This window comes from Nannospalax galili, unplaced genomic scaffold (assembly GCF_000622305.1).
Source record: "Nannospalax galili isolate Female #2095 unplaced genomic scaffold, S.galili_v1.0 scaffold186, whole genome shotgun sequence".
In the NCBI taxonomy this organism is placed as follows: domain Eukaryota; kingdom Metazoa; phylum Chordata; class Mammalia; order Rodentia; family Spalacidae; genus Nannospalax; species Nannospalax galili.
In genome coordinates, this window is record NW_008358774.1 from 5,790,224 (window position 1) to 5,810,642 (window position 20,419).

The window sequence follows — 20,419 nt, forward strand, 5'->3', positions numbered from 1 at the left end:
GACATTAAAGAAAAGTAGTGAAACCTCAGAGATATATAAAAGAAATAAGCTCATAACTTCCAAAGGGTTAACACCAGTGTCTCATAAATATATTTTAAGATTTCTTTCTTACCATTCAGAAGTGCAAAAGAAACCATTCAGTATCACTGATGAACTGGAAGATAGTGAAAATGGGGGAAAAGAGGATGCTTTGTTAAGTTCGTGTACTGTGCTGTTAATGGAGATTGCTGGAATCCTTTTCAAAATTAAGTGGCAAGATGAATTAAGAAACCTAAACATTCCTTAAAAATATTAATCTTCAACTGGGCATGGCAGTGCACACCTTTAGTTTCAGCACTCAGGAAGCAGGGGCAGGCGATCTCTGTGAGACTGAGGCCAGCCTGATAGCGAGTTCCAGGCCAGCTGTGGCTACAGGGAGACCCTGTCTCAAAAAACAAAAAACACACTAAAAGAAATTTATCCTCTTTGACCTTACTAGTCCTTTTCATAGTATTAGCCTTGCGCTCCTGAAGACTTGGATGTGGAGCCTTGTTCACTGTTTCTCTTCTCACTATTGGCCTCAGGCCTGGCTCTCAACAAGTACTATCCCTTTGTCTCTTCCCTTGATAGGAATCTTGACCAGTTTTAAACTAAACATACCAGAAACAATGCTAAGATAGCATTAGTTCTGCCTCTGCCTTCTTCCTCTCTTTTCATTAGGCTGTAAGGTATACAAGGGACGATTACACTTTTTTCTGGGTTTAGATTTAGTTGGACTATAGAGATTTTTGTTGTGTGTTACTACTCAGTTAAAAAATATATGACTTTACATTTGTTTCAGTCTTATAGTTCTTATCTATTTTAGCACTTTTAACAAAAACCAATCAGTTGTGTAGCAGATTTTAAAAGAAAGTCATTGATACATTGTTTTTAAAATTTAAAGAAAGGGGCTGGAGACATGGCTCAGCAGTAAAGAGCACTGGCTGTTCCAGAGGGGTCTGGGTTCAGTTCCCAGCATCCACATGACTAATAACTCCCTGTAACTCCAGTTCCAGGAGATCCGACACCCTCGTCTGACCTTCCCAGGCATTGTGTAATATGAATGCACTTACATACATACAGCAATATACTCATACACATAAAATAAGAATAATAAATAAAATATTTAAAAATTTAGAGAAAATGCATCTTAAATAGAGTTAAATAAAGGAGTCCTTGTCTAAGATCTTGAATGACAGAAATTTTGTCTGTAGATATAAGAACAATCCAGCACTAGATATATTAAAATTTTCTTACAGTCTCTCAGTCTTCAAACTACAAAACCAATATCCTGGAATGATCTAAGTCTTGTAGCTTTCTTCTAATATCATCTTATCTGTCTGTCATCCTCAGATAAATGAAAGGATAGGAGAGCAAAATAAAGTCAATATAAAGGAAAAATCACAGCAGAAAGTATCTTTTTAAAAAATCCAAGACAAAAGAGAAATAAATTGGTCACTTATAAAAAAAAAACATTTCTCCTGAATTTTTCAACTTTTAACACTTCTTTCCTTTTTAGAAAGTACGTTTGCTTCAAGTTGAGGTAGAAGCTGTCCTGGAAATGGATCTTTGTTTACTTGCTGTGGTTTAAAAACAACAAGAACCAAAAATTATTTTTCCTGTATAGAGAGAATTCACTAAACTTTGTTCAGAAGTTTTCTACAATTTGTTTTCTTTCAGTCTGTATGTGCAGTAGCATGTGTAGGAACAAAACAAAATGTTCTTCACCTCATGGCAGCCTCGCTCTTTTCCTGTTCTGCAAGCTTTCAGGTTGGAGGGTGTCCTGTCAGTTTGCACAGTACCTTTTCTTTTGTTTATTTCTTTTAATTATATTTCAGTAGATTCCAAATCCTTTTGGGGGGATAAGTTGTTCTTTAACTTATAGAAGACTCATCACTTGAGATAGCTATTTGTTACTAAAATAGGCATGTTTTCTAATATAACCCAGGTTTAGGATGATTTATATATATTTAAATTGCACAATAAGTTTGGCTCAGCAGGTATTTCATAGGCATTTACTCAATAGTAAAGAACATTAAAAAGTCAGCAATAATCTATTGACAATATTATCATTTAGCATAAAATAAATTATTTATTTTATACTTAACAGACTTGACTACTGCTCTCCAAATAATGTCTGAAAGACAAACAACAGCCAGGTGAGACCTTTCAGGAAACGCAGCTCATTCTGAAACTACAGCTCCAGCAGTTGGCTCTTATGAGTACACTCACAGTTGCTTAGAATCTGGGCTGTTAGAGTAGCCCGTCCTACAGAGTTGATTTCCCTGAAGCTATGAAAAAAACAGCTAATAATGATAGGTAGAACTCTGCACCTCCTGGGCTACCCAAGACCACCTCAGTTCACACATTAGCCTGAGCACAGGTTAGGAGTCACAGAGGTGCTTGCTAAATAGAACTGTAGAGGTAAAAATGGCTTCTGCCAATTTTTAGAAAAGTTAATTTTTTTCTGTCCCTTAGGAGATTCACTGTATAGTGATTAAGGATAACTAGTATGTTTCATTATTAATAGTTCTTATAATACATTTTTGGTATGGTTCTAAGTGCTTTGCATGCAGTGTTATATGTAATTCTCAAATGATGCTGTAGGATAATGGAGGGTGATAGTGCTGTTCCCACTTTCCAGGAGAGGAGTGTAAACCTATAGAGGAGAGCAAGGTCATACATACTGAGCTGAGATGCAGTCATGTGGTTGGGTTCTCAGGTTTCCCCTTAGTAACAGAATTATCAGTATCTTCTAAGCATAGTATCTGCACCTTAGAAATTTTTTGATCTTCTTTTCTTTTTTCTTTCCCTAGACAGTGTTGATTGTTGCCATTTTTTCTAGCTATATACTAGGCTGATAATAGGTTCTGGGTAAGATTGGACTTGAATTTTTTTGGTGTCTCTGAATTAACAAATTTCCATTTGTCCATTATTCTTTGATTTCTGCTATTTTTTTTTATTTTCAAAAATGGTATTTGGGGAACTTGTCCATGAATTGTAGGTAGTTCCTTTTCTAGTTTTTTTTTTTTAAATACACGCCATAATCTACCATCTGTAGTGTTTGTAATATTGTATCTGATGGAAATTGCTAGTATGGAAATTCTAAGCAGTATTGCCATTCACAGTAATACTGCATACCTTCTAATTTATCTTATAGGAGTTTTTCTGCTGTAGTCAAAATTTTGATATTTATGCTAGGGTTATTAGGAGATAAATCTTCCTGAGATAAACAAAACTGGGCCCTTGGAAGTCTTGGTCAGTGCCTTTGGTGTTGTCATGGGAGACTTACCATGAATGTCATTAAGTCTCTTAATTTTATACTCTTTGCAGCTCATTGGAAACAATACAGAGTGACAATACAGGGTGATAAAGAAATTCTTAAATGCTAGTTTTGGTTATTAGAAGATTGACATCTGAATGTGTTGAAAAGAGTCAATACTTTATTTAAATAAAATTATGAATACTTCTTTATTGTACTGTATTTCTTTTAGGAGGTGATACGATCCTGTGCTGCAAAAGTAAGTAGTTTTTATTACCAGGAAGATAACTTTAAAACTATAGTTTCTATTGTGATACACCAAAGAATTGGAATGCACCATTATAGAGTTGACAACTTCTACACAAGTTAAACTGATAAATACTTTTCCTTATTGGAGCTCATATTTATTAAGGAATTATTATAGTGGAAGCTGAGAATTCAGTAAGGTGACTATTTAGCAGTAAGGTGACCAAGTAGCTTCAAAGATTTGAAGATTTGAAAAGTAATAGAGATATACTTTCAGTACAGATCCGACTGAGCAGCTGTCCTCCTTTTACAGACAGCCTCTTGTTACATGCCTCTTGTTACATACAATCTTTAAGGAGTTGGAATGTTACTTGTTTACATCCTTCCTCATCTTCTGGCCACTTTGAGAATTCAGCTGAATAGACATTCATTCATTTACCAAATAGAATTACATGTCTCAAAGTAAAAGATGAGGCATCCAAAAGGGAAAGAATTAGAATAGTGTTAGTGTGTTCAAAGAGATCTTCAGTATAGAGGAAGGAAATACTTTGTTCAGTAGGCATCTGTGACCATGTAGCAGAAACATGGACAACAGTAGACTAGTATCTTTTTCTCCATAGGGCATCTTATAGAGGAAATGTCAAAAAATACTAGGCTTACCCATCGCTGAGCTGCTCAGTATCAGTCAGGACCCATCACATTTTTACCTAATTATCACAAGTCAACAGGGTATCGAATATAGACAAGGGGAAGGAAGATGGGGAAAAAAGAGAACAAGCTATATTCTGACTTGCCCTGCAGATGTTCAGGAAACTTGTTCCTGATAGCAATGATTGGTATAATGATTGTAGCTCCAAGATTACTAAATCTTCTTGTGTGTGTGGAAAAATATATATATATATAATATACACTTTATTTCCTATCTAGCAATTACAGCACTCTCATTCGCTTTTCCTCTTCCCCCCTTCTTCTTCTCTCTCCTCTCTCTCTCCCTCCCTCCCTCTCTCTTCTGCTGATGTACCACATATTCATCCATCTTTTCTAATGCTGTCTGAATGTTCAAAGACTCAAAATATTCTGTATTCATTTAGCCATCTCTGTAGAGACTGTTGTCTGATAATCTGAAAGCCCAGAGGGTGATAGTCTTGTTCATCTTTGTTTTAGTAGTATTTAACAAAAGAACAACTACTCATTGAAAATGTAATTACATATTTAGAAGTTAAAATCTGAAAAAATTAACCTTACTAATGCCTTTAATGTTCTATTTTAAATAACTTTTTATTGCAATATAATTCATATAACATGATGTCCTTTTAAAGTGTACAGTTCTGAGGCTGGTGAGATGGTCAACAGATAAAAGTTTTCCGTGAAAGCCTGATGACCTGAGTTCAATCTCCAGAGCCCGTGTAAAGGTGAAAGGAGAGAACCAACTCCACAAAGATGTCCTCTGGCCTCCATATGCCCTCTGTGGAGTGCTTTCCTACATACGTCTTACACATATAACAATAAATGAAAAATAAAGTGTACAGCTCACTGGTTTTGATGATATTCAACATTGTGCAACCTTTGCTTCTGAGTTTAGAACTTTTTTATAACCCCCCCCAAAAAAAAATTCAATGTCTGTTAGCATCCCTTTCCAATACACGTAACATGTAGACATCCATCACAGACTCATGGGAACCATTAGTGTGCTTTCTGTAGACTCTTCCCTGTTGGACATTTCATATAAGTGGAATTTTATTATATGTTGTCTTTTGGCTTGGGAAATTTGTTTTCATTTTCTTTTGTTTTTGTTTTTTATGCAGGTTCCCTTTTTGTAGCTTAGTGGCCTCAAACTCATGATGATTCTCCTATCCCAGCCTCCCAAATGCTGGAATTATAGCCACGTGCCACCACACCTTTTTAATGTGGCCTTTTTGACTCGCTTCATTCACTTAATGGTTTCAAGATTTCTCCTCTCATAATATGCATCAGTACTACTTTTTGCCAAATAAGATTCCATCATATGCATATATTACATTTCACCCATCTGTTCATCAGTTTATGAACATTTGGGTTCATTCAACTTCTTAACTATTAAGACTAATGCTGTTATGAACATGTATTGTATTGAACAAGTTTTGGTGTAGACCTTTGTTTATTTCTCTGGGATTTGCATGGGAGAGTGGAATTGTTGGATCATTTGACAACTGTGGTTAACATTTTGAGGAACTGCCAGACTCTTCCAAAATGGGTATATCATTTTAGAACCTCACCACCAAGGTATAAGAGTTCCAGTTTCTCCTCATCCTTACACCACTTAAATTCTCTGTGCTCCTGTCTATTTCTGTCATCCTAGAGGATGAAATTGTTCTGTTACTATGATTTTGATTTGCATTTCCCTGATGACTGACGATGTTGAACATTTTTGATATGCCATTTGTGTAAAATGTTTGTTGACTCCTTTGCCCATTTAAACTCTTTTTCTTCTTTTGCTGGTTCCCTTTGAATAATTCTTTATACACATACATATACTGATACAGCTATCTTATCAGCTGTATTCTCTACAAATGTTTTATGATGCTTTTAGACTCAATTTTTTTGATGGTGTGCTTTAAAAGAAAAAAAGGTTTTAATTTTTGTGAAGGAATTGGCATTAAAAGAAGGAATTTTTACAGGCAGGTGAACTGGGTAAATGCACAGATACAGATTGGATGGTGCAAAGATGAGAGTTGTCCTGTTGCTTTCCACATGTTAGTTTGTGTTGGAATCTCTTGAATTAAAATAGCCCAAAGATTTCTTCATATGAATTTATAATTTATAAGTTTTCCTTTTTCTTCCTTTTGTTTAGAGTTGGATTGAAGTTATCAGAAGTGGTATTGCCTGGGATCTGTTTCCATTAAGTTTTTGGTCATTCCTCATAAAAGAAAATAATTTGTTTTCTCACATTCCCAAACATAATCATTCCACCTGGCATATTTTATAAATGGGCTTATTCTACCTTTATGTGAGTATAATTAATTATGCCTGTCTTTTTCCAACATTAGGTTGTTGGTTATTGATTGCTTCAAAAGAATCTTTTTCCCCTCTTCTTTCTGACTAACCTACAAGTCATAGCAGCATAAAATACTCAGTTTCCTATCATACTGTTTCTATTCCTACTTCTTGCATATTTAGCTCTCCTCATCCCTATGCAAGCTTCTTGAAGCAGGGGACTTCATCTTTTTAAAAATAGTATCAGCCAAGTTCAGTTTAATTATTATAGTTAATAAAAGGTGAGATCAGGTACATTCAGGGTAGTATGGCCCTACAGTGTGCCTAGTACAAGAATGTGGAGAAAAAAAAATTAGGGGACTGAGAAGAGGACTCATTTAGTAAAATTCCTGCCACAGAAGTGTGAGGACATGAGTTAAGATCCCCAGGACCCATGTAAAAAAGCTAGACATGGTAGCAGGCACTCATAATCCCAGTACTGGGGAGGCAAGGCAAGCAGAAGAGCTGGAGTTCACTAGACAGCCTGTGAGCTGTCGGTTCAGTAAGGGACACTCATCTCAAATAAGGTTCGTGAGTAGTAGAGGAAGGCGCCTAACTAAACCTTTATCCTCCAGCATGCACTTACACTACACATACACACATACAAAATGCTATAAAATGGTGATTATAGTTAAAACTGTCTTCAAATGTATTATTTACTGAAAGCATTTTTTATTTAAATAATAGAGAATCCAGAGAGTGTAACTTTAAAAATTACACACACACACACACATATATATATGCAGGGCATGATGATGTGCTCAAAATGTAGACATAACAATCAGAAGTTCAAGGTCAGCTTCAGCTACATAGCTAATTGAGGCCTGAACTAGATGAGACCCTGGTTCAAAAAAAAAATTAAAGAATGAAATTTTGTGTGTGTGTGTGTGTGTGTGTGTGTGTGTGTGTTTCATTATAAGGAGGACACATTTGATTTAAGTAGAATAGTCATTTTCAGTTATTTGCGAAGGTTTTAAAAATACTTTTTAAAGCACAATTCCTTACTGACATTCAGAAAGTGGATGTGAGATCAAGTTAAGTTTTATTGTTCTGACACTATGTGGAGAGCTGGCTTGGCTGGAGCACCTGCTACAGTCGTCCCTGTGTGCAGGTGGAGAGTAGTCTGGGATGAGTTGAGTAGTCTGGCCCTAGTAACAAAGTGGAGAGTGGTAGTACTTCCTAAGAAAACAAGACGCAGAGGAAGGTTAGGCTACCTCCATACTGCAGGACCAGGAGACATATTTTAGACTTAAGAAACACAGTATCAGTATTAGAATGCTCATGAAGTGATAAAATAAAATGTTCCTGCCCAGGTTAACTGTGAGGTGAGGTATTATGAGGGAAGAGGGGCTAATACATTAGCAGATGACACTGAAGAGTGGCTGGACATGAGGAATGGAAGGAAATGAGAGAGTAGAGCGGTTGACAGTATCAGAGGCCTAAGCAGCCTACGGAATTCAGTCATTCATGTTAGTGTTATTGTGGAGACAAACTTGATTACCTGGTTGAAAAGAGCTGAGTATAGTGGCATGTGTTATTTTTCAAATAATTTATCTTTTAATGAGACTTAAGGGAGTTCCTGAATTAGAGTGAGAATTTTTGTTGGTTTGCTGGGGTTTTGGTTTGGTTTGGGGTTTTTTTGTTGTTTGTACTAAAGTAGAAGGGTCTGTGAAAAGAATTTCAGGGTAGAATTTGGAAGAGCTTTGAGCACATCCCCATGGGAACTTAAGGAGGTACTAATCTTGAGTCTCTTCCTCTGACACTAAAATAAAAGAATGAAGAGTAGGTGAAATCCACGTTTTCACAGGCTCAGAAGTAAGGAATTCAGGGCAGTCAAGATAAAAACTCCCTATGAAATAAGGCAGTATTCTAAGAGAGAAAGGAGTTGAAGGCTTCGAGGAAACCAGGAAGCCTTGATGCAAATTGCCTTACCTGGTGGCGTATTGACCAGAATAGATCTTAATTTTGAACTTCGCATGGAAGAATCATATCAGCAATCTTTGATTACTTGATATCTATTAAAGGCTAAAGAAAATCTTGATTAAATATTACAAAATAAAGCTTCGTTATGACTGCTTCATATCTAATTTCTGGTTTTAATAATATAATGAATTGGTTTGAGGGTAAGGTTTTTTTTGGTACTTGACTATTGTAAAAATTATCTTTAGAAGTTAGGTTCCTCACTAGGATCTCTCACTTCTCTGTCCTGGCTTATAAAGAAAAAATCTGAGACCTGAAGATTAACGCTTTGTTTTTTCCTTAAGATACTATAGCCTACTTATTTATTAGATTTTGCTAACCTACAAATCTTAACACAACCATTCATAGAATTCAGGTACTGAGCTATGAAGAGTACTTCATATTCTTTGAATTTCAGAGTAACAAAGCTTTTGCTTTTGTTTTAGCTTTCTCTTTAACTTGCTCTTTAACACTGGGACTAGACTTTTTTTTATAACAAATCCATAATTAGTAACAAAACATTTCTGGTTATTGCTGGGTTACTTTTATGTCCATAATGGTCTTCAAATTAAGATAGCTGCATTATTGTTTAGATTTATGGAAAAAATTGACAACTGTCATGAGAAAGATATGAATTTGAGAACTTTTAATGAGACCACATCAATGTCTTTCCTGTTATACTTTAGAATCAGTTTTTGAAGAATCTTCAAAGCTTGAAAATTCATAAATTTCTGGTTCTGGTAAAAAGTAACATATAGGCTAAAATCAGCTTAAATTATTAAATTTGTAAGTATGCATGGAAATGAATGTTGTATCTCTCAGAGGCTTTAAATTTTTTAATTACTGGAGCTGGAGAGATGGCTCACCAGTAAAGAGCAGTTGCTCTTGTTGGAGACCTGGATTCGATTCCCAGCACCCAGATGGCCACTAATAACTATCCATAACACCAGTTCCAGGGGATCCGACGCCCTCCTCTGTCGTCTGTGGGTATTGCATGACGCAGGTGCACTTACATACATACATTCAGGCAATACACTCATACACATGAAATAAAAATAATAAATTTTTTTAGCATATTTAGTTTTTCACATTCAATTTTATATTGGGGGCAGTTTTTAAATATGAAAATTAACACACTCCTGGAAATTATTTTTTGCATATTTTGCATAAAACTGCTTATAACCTAAAAGAATAAGAAAAACAGTTTCAACTAATTTGGCCAAAGTTCTAGGTAATTTTTTTTCTTTTGCCTATTACGTGTTTCATCCACGTTTTGTGCTTTCAGTGTCTCCAGATGGAGATATTAAACTGACTTTGGCTGACTGTGGTTTTTGCATGAAGCAAGCAGAAAAGAGTTGTGAAAAGAGTGTAGATTGGTATAGGGTAGACTATCTTAGCCAACCCTTCTGTTGTTGTAAAGTTATTAAGCAATTCTTTTCCACAGCATATATTTCAAAAATAGATGTTGCTTCACTCTATTTAATGGTTATTATTATTTTTCTTCCTCTAAATGAAATTCTTAATGTGTCAGCTCACTTTGAAAATTTTTTGACTTCTAATTTCAAATCACCATTAATAATAATTGACAATTATCTCAAACCTTGATAATTGAGTTACCTGCTCTATAATGTTGCTACTCGTCACTTTAAGACTCTTTGAATGGTATCCAAAAAAAGATGGCAAGAAAGGTCCAAATTATTAAAAATGCTTAGGAAAACATGTAATTATAGTGCTTTTTTTCTGAATAGCAGTGCATTTTAAGAGAGGCAAGTCTTTATGCTTGAGCAGATACATTTAAGTATCCTAGTCTAGCTTTGCTGGCATTCTTTTTTTGTTTTAGCCCAGAGAAAGCCCTAAAGAGGAAGTCATATGTGTATAGCCACAACCATGGTGTAGCTATAGACAAAGAACCATATAATCATATGCCTGGAATACACCTGTTCTTTTGCACCAGACTTTAAAATACATTGTTTGAATATAATTTTCAAGAATACAGAAGTAAACAGAGGCTTTGCTCTAATAAGAAGTGAATTAGTTAAGTGACAAATATGTAGGACTTCCATTTAAAAGCATAGAACTCTGCAAAAATGACTGATCATAATTCTACATTAGGTGTACCTGATGAGCTTAACTCCTAGATGGTTCTCATATCTGATATTTGATGCAGCGCTACATTTGTATCACACTTTATCATTTCTTTGCAAATAAAAGTATTTCATTTTTTTCAGTGTTCGGTATTGAACCCTGGTAGGCAACTGCCCTGCCACTGAACCATACCTAGCCCTGTTTATTAATTATTTACTACATTATCTAGTACTTAATAATTCACATGTAAATAGAATTTTATAATTACACATTATCTAAATTGGCATATTCACATTAAAGCATAGACACCATTTTTATTGAGACCTCTGTTTAAAGATGAACAATGAAGCTCACCAAATTATTTCATTGTTATTTTAGGGACCATGTAGTTACAGTCAGTATTAATTTGGGCCAGAACTTAATGATGGATCCTGAGAATTTTTCAGGCTTGGTTATATGTTAACACTGACGTGGTTTTAATCCCTTCTAACTATTTTGAGTAATATTTTTGGCTGGGAATAGAGTACTTGCCTAGCGTATGTGAAGTCCTGGTTTGATTCCTATAACCGCATACATGAAAAGATTTTTTTTGTTGTTTTATGAGATGACATCATAATAATTTAGGTATGTTAGAACTATATTATTGTACAATCTTAGTTGAGTTTTCTCTAAATCTGCTCAGCTCTTTGCTCCAAGGAAAAAGCTAATCTAAGATACACTGTCATTGTTTGAAAAAAAGAAGCATTTACAAACATGTAGATAATGACAAAGGGCATGTAGCTACAGCCCAGTACTGTCTGTATAGAACACATAATTTTAAAGCATTAATTCAGTAGACATCCTCTATGTGGTTTTCATTATTTAAATCAAAATAAATAAAAAGACATTTTCATGTACTAAGAAATTTATTAATATGAGTTTTTCATTTTAATCACAGATTATATATTTACAGTGAATTTTTAAAATTATGCTGCCTCAGTTTCTTTAAAAATTGATCATATTTTATGATTCTTGAAAAAAGGAGTTAGTGATTTACTCATAATGGATAAGCCTAGGTTTTTCCTGACATTAATTTTAATAAAAAAAAGAATTTACTAATAAACTTTTAGAACTATTTTACTGAACTATTTTTTAAAAAACTGTACTTAGTATACATTTTATTTCTTGAGATCATTATACTCAGTCATGGTAGGTTTTATGTGTTGTAGAATATTGTGTTTACTTACAGGAATTTTGCCTGTTTACTATTTTTTATTATTATTCCAAAGAGAGGCAATTTTTAATACATTTTTCCACAAATCCTAACTTGAAGCAGCTTCTTTTACATATCTATACAATGAACAACATGTGGTCAACCTTGGTGGACTAATGAAGGTTTCCATTAGCTCTGTTTTGTTTTTTGTTTTTTTAGAAAATCCTAACGAATTTATTGGGCTTCCTAACAGAGCAGAGGGTAGGGGGGTTATTTACAGAAGAGTACTGTTTTTAAATAGTATTAAGAAATTTTTTTTTTATACCATGGAAGCTCTCAAATGGCAAGCTAGGTTATAGCATATTATCTTTGTCACCATAATTCTTGGAAACATGAGTTGTACAGGTATTTTCTGTGCAGACTCTAAAAAGAGAGTATCTGATGTTTTTCTAAAATGTGGGTTGGTAACATTTAAGCTCTTTCTTAATGAAAAGCAGTCATGGAGTCACTTTTATGTTTGTCTTTCTTTGCATAACTTAAGACCATTTTATTTTAAATTATGGCACATAATATCAATTTCAGGATAAGTAAATTAGGAAGGTTAGTTTACTTTTATAACCATTGTATTCCTTCCTTAGTAAAAACTCTTCTATCATATAAACTCTAAAAACTAACCATATAAGCCATTACCATTCCCCTTGACCTGCCATGTGTCGTGGTTTGGATAGTGAGCATATTTCTTATCCAGTTTTTGCATCAATAACCCAGGAAATTACGAGGTAGTTTTTTTATTTGCCTTTTCTTTTTCAGGTCAACAAAAATCTGTCAATGACTCCACCACCACCAGCCTCTACACAGCAGCCAAAAGCAAAACAGCCCAGTGTGCTGACCGCTGAGGACATCATACATCAGTTTGGTTTCCCTCAAACAGGTAAGCGCCTTTCTTGCTTTGACCATAGTTTTTTAAAGTGTTCGGTGCCATTTTAATATTAATAAATTAATTTCTCTTCAGAAAAAAAGCAAAACAAAACTCATAGAATTCTAATGGTTGGTTCACATTTGACAATGTCTATTCTAGCATCTCCTGTTCCTTTTTAAAAAATTTTTTTAATTTCTTTTTATTTTATGTGTATGTCTGTTACACCTGCATGTATGTAAGTGCACTCATGTAGGGCAGTGCCTATGGAGGACTGGAGTCCTGGAACTGGAACTGGAACTGGAGCTGGAGTTACAGACCGTTGTTAGCCACAATATGGGTGCTGGGATTCGAACCTAGGTCTTCTGCAAGAACAACCAGTGCGAATCTCTTTTTTCTTAAAATTGCAGAAATTATTTTTAAGTTTAGATTTGAACTACTTTGAACTTGTACTCTATTAAATGATAATTTAAAACTTGAAAAACAGAGTTTTAAACACATATAATATTAAATCTTATTGAATTTTTCAACTGAATAAAGAAACCTTTATTTCTAAATAAAGCTTATAGAAATTTTTATTTTTCATTTTAATAAAAGCCTAAGCAACATGCATTTAGGGAACTGGAGAGATGACTCAGCCACTGGTTTAAGAACATGTACTGCTCTTGCAGAGGACAAGTTCCATTCCCAGCACCCATGTCAGACAACTTACAACTAACTGTAACTTCAGCTCCAGGGTATCCGGTGCCGCCTTCTGGATTGCATGAGCATCTGTACTCACATGTACACATACCCATACATAGACATACACATATACACACAATTAAAAATAAAATAAACCTTAACTGTATATAATAAAAGTAGAAATCTTAACTGAACACCTAACTTAAGTATGCTGGTTCTGCACAGTTTCCTACAGGGAAATGCTGTTTGTGCAGAGCTGTAATGTATGGACCTACTAGCACTCATGTAAGGAGACTCATCATGTATAGATGGAATATAAATGGATTTACATCCTGAAAGTATGGACTCTGAAGTGGGTTTATGTGCTGCTATAAGTTCTGTTTACCTTTTTTGTTCAAAATAAATTTTGGTTATTGGGACTCCTAGAAAAGTAATCATTTCTTTCTTCAGTGGTTTATAATCCTCAGAGTTTGTAAAACATGGCTTTGTTTGCTGTAAAATCATTTTAGGTGATTGTTTTAGTCCTTCTTGGGAACACTGAGTAAGTATTACAATCTTTGCCCTTAAGAAATATGCAGATTGGAGAAACAAAAGAGTCCATAGCAAATTAAGTTGGTGTGGGAAATTCTGAAATCATAGGATTAAAAAATATGTCATAGGGGGCTGGAGAGATGATTCAGTGGTTGAGAGTACTGGTTGCTCTTGCAAAGAATTCAGGTTTGATTCTCAGCACCCATGTGGCAGCTAACAACTGTCTACAACTCCAGTTCTGGGGATCTAATACCCTCTTCTGACCTCCTCAAGCATTGCATGACACGGGTACACTTACATGCATGCATGTATACAGTCATACACATAAAATAAAAATAATAAATGCAGTACTTTTTCTAAAAATGTGTCACAGGAATAAATAGATTGGAATAGCTCAGTGGCTTCTCAGACTACACATCCACATTGAACTCTGGTTCCTTGTCTCCATTTCCACTGCCACGAATCAAGCCTTCTTAATCCTCGCAGTCTATACCACAGCTACCAAGTTGCTTATGGTAAAAGTAAATTGTCTTCAAACTGTACTATACTGAGGAACTCATTTTTAATTATCCATATAGAGTAAAATTACAAGGTATGACTAGGAAAAGTATGTCACATGTTATGAGATAAGTATGTTTTTGGAAAATGTTGCTGGGATCTGTGTGAGAGACAGGCTAAAGAGGAAAATCTCATAAAATACTTGGATGAAAGAATAATAAATCAGTTAACATTTTAAAAATGAAAATGTATCTTTACTAAGGATTTTTTATAAAAATTAAATTCAAATTTTAACATTAACTAATATTAATACTTTATGATATAGTATGTTAACTATATCGCAAAATTGTTTCCATGCTTTTTTAGTAAAATGAAGAAAATTTACCAAAAATTCTGCCCAAAAACAGCAGCTCATCTTTACATAAACATTTAGAGTATTTTCATATGTATCTTTTTTTACAACAAAACCCTATGAAAAGAGGGTAAACATGAAAGTCATATTGAGTAAAATCATCTTAAAGCCTCTTAAGATCTAAAACTTTTATTATTCAGTCAACTCACAGTTTAGCCTAAGAAGGAGTGGAACTGACTTGCCGTAGGTCATGTAGCCTGTGGCAGTCATGTCTTAGTGCTCATCCTCAGCATATCAAACTACCTATCTCTTCAGTGTAAAAGTTTAGGAAGTCTAGTGTTCTCCCTACTCAAGGCTCTTGTACAGGCTGTGCCTCTAGATATTTCTTTGTTGGTGGCCTAGGGTCCCTTTGTTTTGCCAGTATTTTCTGTAAAGGTATAGCTTGAATAGTACTATTTGTCAAAGCATAATTTTTGAAACTGAGTTGTCAAGTTATATTGATTCCTGATTGTTGATGAACGTATACTTTCTTTGACCATTAGGCATAATTGTGTTTACCACTTATTTGGGTTTTTTTTTAAGGCTTGATTCTAGTGTAATTATGCTATTTAATCTCCAGTCAAATCAACCTACTCCCTGCAGAGAAATTTTATTATATGATGTTTTGTCTAAATCTAGATTCCATTTGACTACCTCAATAAGTCTTTTGCTATATGCCTGATTTTAAGATGCAGCACTAAACATGGTGGTACATGCCTATAGTTCAACCTACTCAAGAGGCCAAGGCAGGAGTTACACCTGAACACACAAGTTCAAGACCAACCTAGGCTACATAGCAAGAAACTATTTTTAAAAAGTGGGTTTTTTTAGTAAGAAAATCAACCACTGTTATGGGGCAAAAAAATAGCAAAAAATGTTTATTACTGGAGTGCAATAGTCGCATCATCTTTTCAAGTTATATTTCAAAGAGAGTGTATTTCATTTTATGTGTTCAGTGTATTTTCATAGCATTTCTCTAAATTAAATGTAATTCAGATTTAATAGATAAGTCAAGCAAAGTGACTTTATTCACTTAATCTTCATATCTTTTTTAATTATAAACTTGGGGTTTGTATTACATCTAAACTAGAAACATGATGATTCTTGCATTTCAAAGGAAAAATACACTTTGGCAAAAATTAGGAAATAGGATGACTCAATAAACACAGCTGATGCTAAAAGGGGCTTTCCATTTTATGGAAAGTAAACTGAGCTTCAAAGACTTCTCAACTCTCAGTTGGCAGAGCTCTCTGTTAGTATTACTTAATGAACTCTCAACTGTTAATTGAAAAAGAGTATCTATTGAATTCTGGTTTCAGACTTTTCAAAATTCCAAGATTTCAGTTCAGTGGTGAGATAGGTGAGAAGAATTAATTGCCATAGATTAAAGATAATCTACAGAATTATCTACTTTTCTGTAAAAAAGCATATATCTTTAAATACACTTGTGAGTATTTAAAAGAATCAGAAATGTGTTGGGTTTTTTTTTTTCATTTTTATTTTTATTTCATGTGTGTGCGTGTATTGCCTGCATGTAGGTAAGTGCACCCGGGTCATGCAATGCCCGCAGAGGACAGAAGAGGCTGTCGGATGCCCTGGATCTGGAGTTTCAGACAGTTGTTAGCTGCCATGTGGGTGCTGGGATTCGAACCCAGGTCTTCTGTAAGAACAGTCTTCTTAGCTGCTGAGCCATCTCTCCAGCCCCTGTGTGGTTTAAAATTTTACAAGCTTTTAAAGCAATATTTTATTTTTTAAAACAGTCACTTTTCAGAATTCAACATGTGTGTCATGGTGGGAAAAGCACTGGTCTTTGGGGTCAGAATAGCTGGGCCTTATTCTCAATTCCACCCTCTATAGCTGGTTTCTTCGATGGTTAGCTTTCCCTCTTCAGCAAAATGTAACTATAATTTCTACTTCATAGTAGTGTTAGAAACCTAAACATATTTTTGAAATACACAGACTCTTTTGAGAGTAAATATGAAACTGCAGGAGGCTCCCACCCTCAATTTGAAGTTATGCAACTTGCACTGTAGCCAAAGGAAGGGAGGAAGTCTTAAGACCTGATTTAATAAACTGTGTTAGGTGATGATTATAGGAAAGGAAACATGTCAGAAGAGCAAATAATGGGTAAGAATATTTAGCAGCATACCAAAAGACATTAAGATGAAGTAATAAGAGGAAAGTCTTCAAACAAGCATTTCAGATGTGAAAAAAATCCACGCGAACATGTGTAACTTGAAATACTAGCTTTCTGCCCAAGTGCCAACTTTAGGTCATCTTTTGAATGAGACATTAAGGCCAGAAAATGATTTAAAAATCAAGGCAATAAGTCAGAAATCTCTGTTGAGTATGGGTGGGATGAGAGACAATGCTTTGTCCCACAGAGCTCAAACAGCCACCAAACAAAACTCCATTTTCTAGCATCTGCCTGTCTTCAGAATTCCTTTCTACAGCCTATAGGTTTTTCCTCTCTTAAGCAAATACTCTTCTATCGTAGATGACATCAAAATAGGGTGAAAGATGCTTTATTTTTGTCAGAAATATTTTGTTACATTTGTTTCCTAGTAGATGCAGTGATGTGTAGAGGAATGGATGTCAGATTAGGAGTTGTCATCAAATTTCAAATTTTGCCTTTATTGTTCAGCAAGTCATTTGATTATCTGACATTCTTCTAAGTACTATGCTGGTGCTTGTTGTTCAGATTACAATTTAACTGGAAGTGGCTCAGTACTTGGCAGTGCTTGACTAGCATGGATTTGAGCCCTACTACCTCAATTTTTTTTTTCTTTTAGACCCTGACTTCAAGGAGTGAACGATTTGGGATATTTTTGTTTTTATTTTTTTGTACTTTTTGTTGTTGTTGGAAACAGACAAACAAATAAGTGTAGTTCAGTAAGGAACCCCTAAATCAGACTCAGGGGGCTGGGTCAAGTTAAGAAAGAATTTAAATATTTAGTGATTTCTGAATTGAGTTTTAAAAAGACTACTCCCTATTAAAAGGAGAAGGGCATTGGGCATGGTGGTGCATACCTTTAATTCCAGCACTCAAGAGAAATAGGCAGGTGGATCTCTGAGTTCTAAGTTAGCCTGGGCTCCCACAGTGAGAAGAAGAAGAAAAGAAAAGAATAATTGTCTCAAACAATGAAAAAAAAAAAGAGCGATGAACTTTAAGGCTGTAGAATGAGGACAGCTTGTGAAATTTTTCAGTATAAAATGGATGCTATAGTGCTGATTTTTCTGCTTTTTAAAATGATGATTCTAGTAATCTAATGAACTAGCAAGTAATGTGAAATCCCTTATAAAGATTGGGCAATCAAATATAGATTATTACTGTTTTCTCTAATTTTCTAGCATTAATTCAGTAATAGTAGCTTATTCAGTAACAGTAGCTTAATTTAAAGAATTATAAAATTTATAGTGAAGGCAGGATAAAAATGTCAGACAGCTTGTCAAGTCTACTTTCTCACCTAAATTCTGTCATCCCTCTAGTCTACCTAAGATTAAGAATTACTTCCTGAGCTACTGTTGGCGTCATTCATTACCCTATCTACTCACCAGTCAACACAAAATCCCAACAATGGCATATATTTTATATTTGTTTTTTTCTCATTACTGATCAGATCTTCATTGCTTGGATTTGTTCATAATATACAACTATTTTCTATTCCTCTTTTCGCAAAGATGGAGACTTCATTCTTGTGTTTTTCTTTCCTTGAATTCTCTGAAACTTGAGTTTGATCTGTATATTAAAGGTACAGGTTACCATTTTGTTGCTCAGAATAGTATTACATTAACTATCCAGTGATCTAGGTTAATCTGCTATTTTATTCAATTTATCCTCCACTTACAATAGTGACTATGTTCAGTAATGTTATTAGAGTCAATCAATTGTTTCTAAACTTATTGGTAATTTAAAATATATTATACATGTCATTTCCTAGTTTTAAAATCAGGACAGGAGAGAAAATAAGAAATAAACATTTTATCAACACTAATGAATGGTTATCATGCAAAAGGGATATGCATTTAGCATGAATGGCTCTACAAAGACATTAACTTCATCCTCATGTTTTCAGAGGGTGAATATGATGCAAATTTTTTTCCTCATTTAAATAAGCAGATTCAAATGAGCTTGGATCTGCCCACCATTTCCTAGCCATTCTAAGAAGAGACATTTTATGCAATGTTTATAGGTTATATATGGTTCCAACCTTACAGTTTTCAACCTTTTCCCATATCTGTTCAAAAATAAAAAATTTAAATTTTTGAATCACATTTCTTTGTGTGTTGGTATGTTTCTTTTGTTTGAGAGATTTGTGTGTTTGCTTATCATACTGTAGTATTTGTCCAGTGATACACTAACAACCAATGAAAAATAAAAGATGCAACTGAAAAATTTAAAATACAGGGAAATTTCTAGCATGATCTAATTGACTAATGAATATTGTCACAGTGTCAGTTATCAACCTGACACTTCTGACAAGAGGGAATCTCAGTTGAGAATTATCCTCCTCTCCCCCTCATCAGACTGGCCTGTGAGCATATCTGAATGGCATTTTCTTGAATGTTGATTGATGTGGGAGGGCCCAGCCAACTGTGGGCGGTGCCATTACTAGGCAGGTGTGCCTGGGCTGTATAAAAGTAGTATCTGAGCAGGCCAGGAGAAGCAAGCCAGTGGAGCAGCATTCCTCCATGGTCTCTGCTTCAATTGCTGCCCAGACATCCTGGGTGATAAATTATAACCTGTAAACCTACCAATAAACCCTTTCCTCTCCAAGTTGGTTTTGGTCATGGTATTTATCACAGCAGCAGACAGCAAACTAGAACAAATATGAAAACTGCATAACCGAAATGTGAGATGAGTCATTGAATCCATATTTTAATAATACTCTGATAATTACCTAGTCCAAAGTTTTCTAGTTGATGTGCTAATAATTTCTTGATTTTTCCTGTATGTATTTTGAATGTTTGAAAAGGTGTTCATCTACAGCATCTATTATTTTTAGAAAAAAAAACAAATTAAAATTTTAAATTGTAAGCGTCCTCAAAGAAGTCTTAATTTTGCTCTCACTCTGAGACCAGCATTGCAGTTCTTCTAGGGGGAAGCCTTGGATTCATCTTCGTACCCCGTCCCCTTCCTTTTTGTACTTAGTCTATCTCAGAGTTTCCGTGAGTTGATGGTTTGCCCCATTGTTCTCTGTGTTGATCTCTCTTCTAGTATTCCTGTTTTGTAGGCTTCATTACATCTTCCTAAATCTTTCAAAGTTCTGTTTTTTGCGGTGGTATTTCCTCTGCATTTAGTTGTTTACATTTGTTTATGTGTTCTGTGGTTTTCTTTCTTGCCAATGACTTTTCTTTGTTTGCTGTTGATTTTTAAAGATGACAGACTAGGTAAAAGTATGGCTTCTCTCTTCTGTTGTGTGAGTAACTATAGTCTTACTAATTTGCTTACCTAAGTACAATGTCTATTAAAATTTTATATTCATGGCTAAGACAAATAAGTTGCAGCTTATATTTAGGATAAATGGGCAAGTGAATGGTTGCGCCTCTCAGAAGGTCAGGATAATTGCCAGAATAAGAATACCTGGGGCAGTGTGTCTGCTCTAGAAGCCTTCGCTTTTCCCA

At 34.7% G+C, this 20,419-nt stretch overlaps 1 protein-coding gene across 5 annotated transcripts in view; it reads left to right on the forward strand.

Moving 5' to 3' along the window:
* The window catches only part of Ahi1 (Abelson helper integration site 1), a 142,658-nt gene that overhangs the window by 65,562 nt on the left and 56,677 nt on the right, over positions 1-20,419 (forward strand). For 4 of the 5 annotated variants that reach the window (XM_017795328.2, XM_008822075.3, XM_017795327.1 and 1 more), the window contains 2 exons: positions 3,513-3,539; positions 12,585-12,705. In XM_017795328.2, the coding sequence (XP_017650817.1) occupies positions 3,513-3,539; positions 12,585-12,705 (148 nt within the window). The remainder of the gene's footprint in view (positions 1-3,512; positions 3,540-12,584; positions 12,706-20,419) is intronic. The other variant, XM_008822078.3, reaches the window with a different exon arrangement.